At 36.7% G+C, this 11,643-nt stretch overlaps 1 protein-coding gene across 1 annotated transcript in view; it reads left to right on the forward strand.

Annotated features, from left to right (window-relative positions):
- The first annotated feature begins 5,166 nt into the window (after positions 1-5,166).
- MAPK10 (mitogen-activated protein kinase 10) overlaps positions 5,167-11,643 on the forward strand; it is a 95,205-nt gene continuing 88,728 nt past the window's right edge. The window contains exon 1 of the mRNA XM_009280263.1: positions 5,167-5,232. Within this exon, the coding sequence (XP_009278538.1) occupies positions 5,167-5,232 (66 nt within the window). The remainder of the gene's footprint in view (positions 5,233-11,643) is intronic.

An 11,643-nucleotide genomic window follows, 5' to 3' on the forward strand; every position in this document is an offset into this window, starting at 1 on the left:
AAAGGAAAAATATAGTTGCAGGAATGAGAGCATTACTCAAAGCTTCAGGTAACTGATAAGTTACTGTGATGAGAGTATATATTTTTAGATGAAGGAGAGAGGAATTCCAGTACTGGAAATGCATGAAATGATTCAAACACATTTTCAAAACAGGAAGCATTAATAATTCATAAATGTTAATCTTTGAACATTAGTGTTTTTCAAAGAAGGTTTTTAAGTGACAGCTGAATTGATAAATTGCCCCCTCTCACTGAAGTGGGACAGGATTTTTTTTTTTAAATAACTTTAAATGATTGTGCTATTTCATTAATTTTTTTCATGCTCTGAATCTTTCAGGTCATGAACGAAATATAATGAGGCAGCAATAAATACTTTAATTAGCCTTTTGTAGCACAAGTATAGAACTACATGCCTGTGAAGATAGGGAGCACATTCACTGCACCTGTTGTGCACATGTGATACATTCGGATGGTAATATCAAATAAGCAGAAATGCTGGATTTGGCTCTTGATATGAATATATATATATAGTTTCCCCTTATTATTGAGATTATCACACTTGATGGGACTGGGAATAGATTATAGCATATCATTGGGGGATGACCTGTGATTCTGTTAAAACCTTCCAGTTTGCAGCCATACTGTGCCAGGTTTAAATCTAGTGATGTTTTAGATACAAGTAGTTCTGTCTATATCGTCTTCAGCTGCCATTTGATTTCTGTTTAAATTGGAACTTGTACTTTTTAATTTTTTTTTTTCCCACACAGGGTTAGTTTTTAAATTAGGATTTGAAGGATTTGTTTCCAATTCATTTTGTTGTAGGACATGTAAATACCTCTCAGAGTACAGCCTCAGGAGTGTGGGAGGTGGTGAGAACAGCACCGGGGCTAGTTTGGGACTTAGTTCATTTCAACTGCAGCAACACTGGTTTAAATATATGTCAAACAGCTGCTGCAGCTTTTCTCATCAAGAACCTTGTTTCAACCCTGGATTGGTGTATTTAACATAGATGATTTTGCTGTGGGGTGAGGTGAAGAGTCCTGCCTGTCCAGGCTGTGATGAAGAAAGAGGTATTGCAGCAGGGCAGCTGGCTCCTTCGTCTCTCTGAATTAAAAAGTTATATGGAACTTTCCTGAGGCTCCACATTTGTCTTCTGAATTGTCACAAAAAAGCTTTAAATATGCTTTGACAAGCCAAGGCAATATCCATTGGGCATGAGGGATTTGCCTGTTGATTAGGAGACATAGGGATGAGGAACCATCATCGAGATATTTTCTGAAAAGTAAGTGACTGTGATGCTTTCTCCAGACAAGAGAGCTTGTTAAGTGTCAGCTAGAGAAGCAGCTTAGAGGCAACATGGTGGGTGCACGCGCTGAGACTCTCCTCAGACCAGTACAGCAACAGTTCAGGCCCCTCAGGCTCAAAGTTTGCATCTATTGGGCCTAAGGCAAACACAGGCTCTCCATTCATGATCCAGAAGCTGATTATGTGAAAAATAGTGCAGTCTGGGAAGGAAAACAAGGCTCCCCAGGCCAAAAGACTGGTTGCCAAATTGCCCAGACATTCACTGGGTACCAACATCATATAGCTTTGAGGGTGAGGAAAGAGTTCAAGGACGAGCAGAAAGATTTACTGGGGGAGGCTATATTTGAGAACTACAGTTACTATTGGTTTTCTAGTCTGCTTTGTCTACTGTCATTGTGCGGTTTCCTCTCTGCTCTCAGTAATTATACTAATAGTATTGATTTAATCCTTTCAGTCTTCAAAGAGCTGTTTGAATAATAATGAGATAATCCTTCTGACCCCTGGAGAGAAAGATAAGCATTATTAAAAATAAACAGTCCTTCTCCAGAAAAGATGGCTTTGGTAGCAACACTGAGGGGAAGGGGAAGTTCATGCCTGAAATTGGGGCTTGTCATTAGCCCACATTCTGTTTGGAAGAGTAGCTGTTGATACAGGAGGAGGAGTGGAGTGAAGAAGAGGATGGCAAAGCTGCAGGCCAGGTAGAGGCCAAGCCTCAGTGGTATCTTCACAGTCCCAGGTAGCAGTTCACTTGGGGGCTGTGCCACTGGACAGCTCAGAGGATTTTCGGGATTTTTTTACTTTTGCCTTCATGTCTACTTTCTTCCTCCTGTTTTAGTGCCTCCTAGTTTTGTCTTGCCTGAAAGTAGATCATGTATTTGCTGCTGAGACTTGTATGTTTTTACAGGTTCTGGCATACAGGTGCCTTGATTCTGATGAAAATTTGAGATCTAGTTGTGGTGTTGGTGTTTCATAGACAGGTTTTCTCCCAGTGATGCTACTGCGATCTCTGGCTTCCCAGTGGGATGCCAGCCTGGGTTATTGCAAGGTCTTTTGTTGTATCAGCACTGTTCTGTTCTCCCAGTTCTTCCCACCCTGGGTGATTTTGATCAAGGTTGAAAAGATAAAGCGCCAGAAGTAGGGTAAAGAAATATTGGATGCTTATGCTCTCACCTAAAGCTCAGATCCCTAGTGAGTCAGGCCATTTGTCAGTAGCTTCTTGTTTTATAACTGCTTTCTGTTGTGACACAATTATCTCCACATCAGGCCAGTTCTTTATTCACTTTACACCGACACTTCTTCAATGTCTCTAGTGATGCGGTGTCAGCAAGCACCAGAGGAGGTATGATCAAGGGTATTTACGCAATTGAGTGTGAATGTATTTTCTGCATGAAGAAATTAGAAGTTACATACATGTGTGATTACTTATAGGGCATTGAAGGGAATCTCCTATGAATTCAATATATGAAGATACAGACTAAGTAAAACATGAACTCAAATCTGTTTTGCCCTGCGTATACAGTCTTACAGACCTCCGTGCTTACAGAAAGGTATTCTCATTCCTGGTGTACAACTGGAGGATCTCAGTTCTCTAGTGGTTCATTTGATATATCTCATGTACAGAGGAATATGAGTATTGAACAAGGCCATTAAAACATGTCATACTTCTATTATTTTATAAGCAGTAACTGCATACAAGTACAACATAATAAATTGTAAAATGTATTCCAGTTCATAAAATTCACCAGTCTATTGCTCTGCCCAGGGTGACTATTAACAGTTACAGTCACTCCTGTGGAAAGCTGAGGAGCTGTGTATGACAAGTAATGCATATATAATACAAAGTGTGTCTTCACATTAGACCCTCGCAGCAAATTCAGTGAGGAACCAAATTCCCTTCCCTTCCTTAGTTCACTTTCCACTATTAGACTCTGTCTTGAATGTGGTATGTTATGACTAATGACATTTCAGTCATTGATTATTATAGCAATATAATGCATCCAACAATTAGGATTTCATAATGTATATATCTGCAGCATGAGACTGTAATTATTTGCTGGCTTTCCAGAAATCACTGGCAACATGACTAATGTTAAAAGCTTTTTTTTATATCTTTCTTTCTCCTCCTCATTTTAATATAAACCCTCTGTGGAATGTGAGGCTCTGGTAATGACTCACTGGGCAATGAGGCAGCAATCTCAGACACTGTAACATGATCCAGAAAAGGTCATACACTTGCTTTCATAACAGGATTATTCATTCATTCATTCATTAAAAATTCAACACGTGGGAGCACGTGATGCATTCAAGTTGGCAAGTATTGGTGAATACTTTCTTGTAGTTTCTTAAGACCTGATCAGTTTGTGTGAGATGAAGTTACTCCAAATGAAGTCTTGTCTTATTTAGTGGCATTTACACCTGAAGTTAGTTAACTGTTCCTATTGAAGACAAGTGCTGTAAGGAGGCACACAGTGTTTCAGAATCATGGCTATATCTTAATGGAGTGATGGTTGCATTTTTTTTGGTTTTTAAGTCTTTGCAATGAGCTTATATTTAAAAGAAAAACATGAAGTTCTATATTATTTATCTCTTTTTACCTAAAAGTTGCTGGTTTTTTAATTGCACTGTTAAAAGTTTTGGATTTTTTTGAAGTGGAGTCATGCAGAAAAATCAATGTGCTCCAAAGTCCTGTGACATAGCTACCTATTTCAGCCTGATAGCATACTGTGTTTTTTTTCATTGATGTCCCATGCTAGAATGCAGCTAGGAAAGGATTGGTTAGTCAGAGCTGAATGCGGTACTGTGGAATTAAGTTAAAACAGCTGTAATAGGGTACACAGGGAGGCCTGTTTAGTCTAGTGTACAGGTCCCTTGGCCAATATCAGATGCCTGTGAAAGAATCTAAAAATAGGGTGAGCATATAGTGGCAGACTGACTCAGTGTTGTCTTGAGTCAGAGATGATATTTTGGAGGTTAAGAGCCTTCAGCAGATTCCTTCTCATGTGAATTTGCCTAATCATACTAGGACTTACATTGACTTCTGACATCCAGAGCAACACGAGGCAGGGAGTTTCACAGTCTGACAAAACAGCATATGAAGAATTCTCTCCTATTGCTGATTCTGAATCTGTTGTTTGATAACTTAATTTGATGCCACATACTTCTTTTATTTAAAAAAAAACAGGGAAGAGTGTGTTCCTTTTCACTTTTCAGTATGCCACCCATTTTATGGGTCTCCAGCATATCTCCACTCAGACAGCTCTTTTCTAGGCTAAAAAAATTTCTCAGTCTGTGCAGTTGTTACATGTAAGGAATCTGTATGTGCTTTGGACCCTTCTTACTGCCATTTTCTGTAACTTTTCTAGTTGTAAGATGTTAAGATGAGAACCAGAACTACATGTAATATTCATAAAGTGGTTGTGTCATGAATTTATACAGTGATGTAATTAGTCTTCCCGTTTGTATAACTTTCCTAATAATTGTCAACTTAGGACTTGTTTTTTTCCTCCCCATAATAATAACTGTCTCCCATTTCTACATTGTTTAGAATGTTATTGACCTGTTTTTTATTTTTGTTGATGTAGGAATATACAAGTGACATGATAAACTTTGAGGTAATGGCATCAGTTACTGTAAAATTTTGCAGATGTAACCAAGTCATATTTGAGGCCATAACCTTGACAAGCATCAGAAAGAATTTAGAGCCTATTTACAGCGCAATGTTCTAACTGATTTCTGTTGTTCATGAGCTGGGTAGCAACTCAGGTTGGTTTTATAATCCAGATGTAGATAGAGATGCACTGTACTTGCACATCAGCAGACATACAAGGTTTCTATGTTTACTTTTCTTTAATTGCAGATATTTATGAGCCGCCATTTCTTGTATTATTGTGGTGAACCTACTCTGGATGTGAAGATTGCCTTTTGTCAGGTGTGTGTTCCTTACAGGTAAAACAAGGTACAGTATATACTTGTACTTCATTTTTGCTGTTCATGCCATAACAAAAGAAAAAATAGAAGTGAATTTCAGCAGCTTACTGCGAGTAACTGGTTATAAGAATGAGAGTAAATATAAAAAATAGAAGAATGCATCACAAAAATTACTTTTCTATTTATTTTGAAGTTTATTTTGTAGTTTGCTCTTAATGACTTTTAATTTTGTTTTGCTAAAATGTGAGTTAAAGTTCTGAGATTTTTTTTTTAGGTAAAAATAATAGCAGAATTTGCAAACAGAAAAAATTTTGGTTGTACTTCCAGTAAACTGAATGATACAGAAAAAATGGTTGTACTTCCAGTAAACTGAATGATGAATCAAACAACATAACTGTACGTACACAGATGCTTTCACAGAAACATGCAAATTAAAACTATTTTATCTTAGCCTCTGTTTTTGTGAGACAGAGCCTTTTACATTCTAGCCTGTGACTACAATTTTCTGTGCCTTAGTCTACCTTTTACTACAAGTGAAAGGAGGGTAATTAAAATTGTGGGGTTTGCCTTGTCTCCAGTTGAACACCATGTGCTATGCAGGTTCTGGAGTCATGAGACTGCACTATAGCCAATTCTGTATTGCTAAATTACCCTTGAAATTGTTTGGTCACATTGCTTGGAAGTCTACAAGGCTGAAACTAACTTTGTGGTATGAAGAAAAAAGCATATTGATTTGTCCAGTTTTTGGTTCTCTTGGTTAGATTAAGTTAGTTAATATATATATATATGAGTCATGTTTTTCCATCATGAATGAAAGATTACTTTTTTGCTCACTTCTGAACAGTGTTTTGTGTTTGAATTCTGTCTCTCAATAGTTTTTTTGGTGAGATGGGACACCAGTAATCTAACTAGCTGGAGGGAAAGTAGGGACATTCTTCATTTTTTGAGGAGTGAGAACAATGCTGCATTCTTAGAAATGGAATTATGGTAAACACTGTTTTTTCCCCTTTATATTACTTATGGGGTCCAAGTAAGTGAAAGTACATTTCTAAAAAAGAAAGGGCTATTACTTGTATTTAACTCTTGCCATTACTAATTTAACTAATTATATATAATAGTTAACTAATGCAATTAATTGCATTAACACAAAACAGTGACAGGTTTTGGGAGGTTTGTTTTGTGTTTTTTAACTCAGGAGTACTAAATATTTGTTCTGCTGAGAAGGTTGGCTCTGCACTTAGTAAATCATCAACTCTAGGATGGATCTTGGCTATTCAGTTTGATAATCTGTTTAACTGTTTTCTCTGTCCTTTTTAATCTCCTGTTCTTCATGTGCATATGTTTATCTAACTGGCTTAATTCTTCCACTGTTTTTGAGAGAAGAAAAGATTTTGTCAAACACAGTGTTTTTGTAATTTTTGACAGAGTTCACTTGCAAAAAAAAAATTCAAAAATTTTTGCAGAAATTGCAAAAAGTTTGTATGGTTTGTACGGTTGTATGAAAAAGACGTTATTGATGAAAAAGTTACTTTCACTGTGCAGAATACAGTTTTTTTGCATAGCTCTGCTTGCCAACTTTCCTCTCCCTTTTACTTAGACCAAAGCAGAGCTGTACAGAAACATTTCTATTTTACAGGTGCAGAGGAAAAGTACTCTTAATCACTTTCTTTTATGTTCAGTGCTCCTTTAGTCTTGGCATCAATCAGTGCGTGACCATGTATAGCCAATGCTTTCTGTCACTGCACTCTGGGTTCTTGATTTAGTGGAAACATGCCACTGTAAGTATTGCTTTGCTGTTACCCTATCTTAATAAAAGGTGTTCAGAGGCATATACAGAACCAAACTTATTTACAATGTTTTTGTTAAAGTATATATGATGAAATTCATTTTGGATGAATTTTTATCACTGAATGAAACTGATTCATGTTTAATGCCTACGGCAGGTACCCAAAGAGGAGTCATCCAATAAATACATACAAGAGATACTATCCTGACATTGCAGGAAACAGGATTCTATCTTTCAAGCACTTATCACACAAATACCTTTTCAAGGTCTTCAGATCTTCAGATTTATTCTCCTGAGGATAAAAGCTGGTTCAGGCTTCATGTTAATTTATTCTCTCCGTAAAGATAGGCCTTGATCCAAATAACAGTTAAGCACATAGTTAGCATTAAGTATGACAACAGTCTCTAAATTAAGTGTTTTGTTGCATTAAGACCTTAGCTGTCATGGATGCTGTTCATTTGTATTGCATAGGACGGGATGTGGGCTATATCTGTATCCTGGTAATACTTGGTCCAAACATTCAGATCTTTATTTAGACACTATTCAACAGTCTTCAGGCAGTAATATTGTTTATTCCATGCTTATTCGTACTGCTAATGTGGAAATCAAATGCCCTGTGATTTGCTAGTAATTATTCTGCTCTAAGTGTAAAGTTCGTTTGTACCATTGGGAAACTTCTATCTGCTGAATCAGTAAATCTAAGAGGTTCAGGAACTACTGTTAACAAAAGATGATGATGTGACAGCAGAATGGTTATCATCAGCAAGAGGTAGATACTGCCACTCAAATCTTGAGGTGTCTACAACTGACAAGGATCCCAGCAGTATCTAGACAACAGACCACAAAAATGTAGTTTCCAGAGAACATAATTCAACTCAATATTTTTTTCATGTGATTCAACAAATGCAAAAATTATTTCTACTATATAAGCATGCAACAGATATCAGAAAAAGTCAGTGTGGTATAGTTTGATCCTGCCCTGTTGACCTGTTAAGATGAGAGTCTGTAGTGATGGTGTACTAGAATATACAATTTATCCAATGGACTATTGCAATTTTGTGACTTGTGTTTACCATGTAGAATAGAAGTCCTGCTCCCATTTGGAATTTGTGCATCACTGCGGACTTTCTACAAAATATAGAGTTGTGCTGAAGTGTCTTTTATGAAGGTACAATATTGAAGAGTACTCCAATGATTGTTACTACTGTGGACGTATTTTTCTTGCAGTAAATATTTTGTGGCAATTTCTCTCTCATAACCTAAAAGGCGTAGCTTTGTGCTATGAAAGAAAGTGACGTATACCTAGTTATAGGCTGTTCCCCTTGACACAGCGCTTATGTGATTGAGTATACTAGTTTTATATGATGAAATGTTAATTCAGCAGGAATAGAATCTTAATGATTTCCAACTTAGGGAAAAAAGAAAAGCCCTTCCTGAGAAATACTCAGTAGCATAAGTGGGGTAAATATGCCCCCCCCCCGCCCCGGTTTGCAGTATAAAAATACCTAAGTCTGGCATTACTGTACATTGCTAGCCAAATCATGTTCTGAAACAGACATCTTTTTTTAAGGCTGGGAATAAGGAAGAAAAGGACATCTGCTTTTCTATTGTAATAGAAAGGTAGGGCAATTAGATTTCTTTTTTAGGCTTATAGAATTTCATTAGACTTTTGTAAGACTGATATCACCAATAAGTTTTATCTGTAGGACCCTACACATTCTTACTGAAGTACAGCTTAATGCAGAGTAGTATATTCTGAGTAGAATAAGACATTAAAGTTTAAGTGCTGAATAATAGCTAACAATGTCTAAAGGATACTGACTGCTTCATCCATGTTTTCCTTCATTTAGTTTTTCTTTTTTTTTTTAAATCAACATCAAGACATGCATAGCCTGTCAGAATTTTCAGGCTTTCTAAACTGTAGCTGCATAGGATACCTTTATTTAGAATACAATTCTATTATTTTGTTTTTACTTGGAGCAGTAGTCCTGCTTTTTCTCGTCTTTGAAAAACACACCTTCATTATTAGAATTTGAATGTCACAGTATTTCCATAGTGCTGCAACAATTAATTTTTTTAACAGAAAAGCAGGACATAAGATTACTGAGATGAGATATCAGGGGCCTGGCCATGCACGTTAAGAAAAGTTTTAATGTGAATCAGGAATGTAAATTCACATGCTAATTCTTTGGTACAGCATCATCACTAGTCTTTATTGTCCAGTTTAAATAATTTCATGTCCCAGATAGAGTATGTCAGCAATTTTACATACTGAAATTAGAATTGGTGCTGTACTGATGCCACTGAAAGAAAACCTTAGAGTGAAATTTTAGTTTGCATGTCGAGGGTATTTTTGCAAACTTCTACTCAATTTGTGCTTTTAAAAAAAACCAAAACAAAAAGATTTTAAAAGCTTTAATTTCTCTCTAGACATCTTTTTTCCCCCCCTGTATTCTGCTAACTTGCTTTATTTCCACAGTCATGCTTACCCGTCTTGAACAAAACATGTATATACTTCCTAGATGCAATATTGCATCAATGACCGTTTAAAAATCACATGATTTTAAAAAACTTTTCATTTTACACACAGAAAAGACCAGCTTTATTAATGGCATTGCTCTCCATTGATTGGTTGATTCATATGGTCTGTTTTTTAATTTTATCCTAACTTTGATAAACCGCTTTAATTACAACTAATGCTTTAATCAGATTGGATGGAGTCACTACTCTGACCATTAAAGAAACTGTCTTGATTCAGAATGTCCTATAATTATGCCTTCTATCCAACAGGAGATTAATTGGTATTCATAAGCCATCAACGAGCAGTGACCTATCTCTTAGATTTCTAGGACTAAAATGATACCTCATAGTATCAAGAGCTGTCTATTTCTAACAAAAGGTGTGATTAAATTATTCAGCTCCTTATAGTCTTTATTTATAAAAGGGAGAATCTTTTCATTAGCTATTGTCTTCACAACAAATACTGTAATTATATAATTATATTGAGAAATTTAATTTTTTGAATACTTCATCTGTACTGTTGTTATGTGCTTCTTCTTTACCCTTCTTTTTAAAGGAAGCCATGATGTGCATTGGGACATACTGTTTCGTGTAGTCAGTCTTCTTGCTGCCCTGCTTGCATACTAGAAGAAAGCTTCTTAAAAAATACCCAATATTTCAGTGTAATTCCAGTTTCCTGAGAAGTGTAAACCATTTGAAACATACTGTGTCATCAATACATGCAATAAATAAAGAGGAGCTGTTAATCCCGTCTTGGCTCTCCTACGCTCTTAACACACTGTGCTTCTATGTTCCCTTCACTACTGTTGATAAACTGAGTGTACTTTTCATTTCTTAGTGTTGCGATGTTTTGACCAACTTCTAGTGATCCCATTTCTCTTTCCTAATCTTAATTGTATCTTGCTTCTTCCCATGCTATTGATTCTTTTTCAAATCTAGGGCCTCAGAACAAACTGATTAATAAAAACTGTGGTGTTTCCTCTCTTCTCATTTCTCCTGTGAGTTAGATGTGGCTGCTGCCATCACTTTCCTCCATTTTGAACACAATTCCACAGTGTGTCTTTACTAGCTTCCTATCTCTGGAGCTGTGCCTGAATGAGATGTTTCCAAACATCTTTACCGTATTTTTCTCACCTACTCTTATATCTTTCTTTCCTGTATTTTTGGCTACGCTTTCCATTTGGATCACTGATTAAGTTCCTCTCCATAAAGAAACCTCACTCTCAAGGAATCTTTTTTCTCAGTGTTTCTTGATCTGTCTTCTCGTCCTTACCTTCTTTGGTACGATGACCGGGGTTGGATGTTACCTCTGTGTCACTGTTGAATTCTTCAGGCGTCAGGGGAATGAGGAATCATTTTGAACTAGTTGTTTTGTTGTGCAGATACTCGCATATTGCTCATCTCTTAGAAGTCTAGCCTGGAATGAAGCAGACACCTTTGGGTCACAGTGAATTCTGAGCAACACGTGATACCACAGTTACAAATGAACTACAAAAATTTTGTGCCTGTAAGAAAGAAGCAATTAAAAGTAGTTTAAGCTCAGTGAACATGTGGAGGACAAGTGAAGAATATGTAAATAGTGCTTTGCTTTGTGTTTTGAGTAGATAGCGATGAAAAGGAAACAGAAGGCAGTCCTGCTGCTGCTTGTGTAATCAGAACTAGGTAAGAGCCAGTTCTGAATCTGCTGGGGTTTTGGTATCTCAGTTAGAAGAGGTTAAACAAGGACAGTGTGTTTAAACAAAAAAAAAAAAAAACACCAAAAAACCTCAACCAGCACTTATGGATATTGTACTCCATCTAATAAGATGTTTTCATATGAATGTTTTAATGTGATGTTTTAAAACAGAGTGAATAAAGCAAATATAGTAAAAAGATCAATGATTAATCAATCAAGGTTGAGTTGTTTGCAAGGGTCAGTTGGCTACTTGAAAGGCTGACTTCATAAAGGAGGGTAGATTGTGTCTAGGGGCTAGGACAAGACTGCTGGAGAGAGATTAAAAGGAGGCAGAGAATGAACCTGTTAAAAATCTGTCGTGGTTTAACCCCAGCCAGCAACTAAACACCACACAGCCGCTCGCTCACTCCCCCCCAGCGGGGTGGGGGAGA

Source organism: Aptenodytes forsteri, unplaced genomic scaffold, assembly GCF_000699145.1.
Source record: "Aptenodytes forsteri isolate BGI_AS27 unplaced genomic scaffold, ASM69914v1 Scaffold227, whole genome shotgun sequence".
Classification (NCBI taxonomy): domain Eukaryota; kingdom Metazoa; phylum Chordata; class Aves; order Sphenisciformes; family Spheniscidae; genus Aptenodytes; species Aptenodytes forsteri.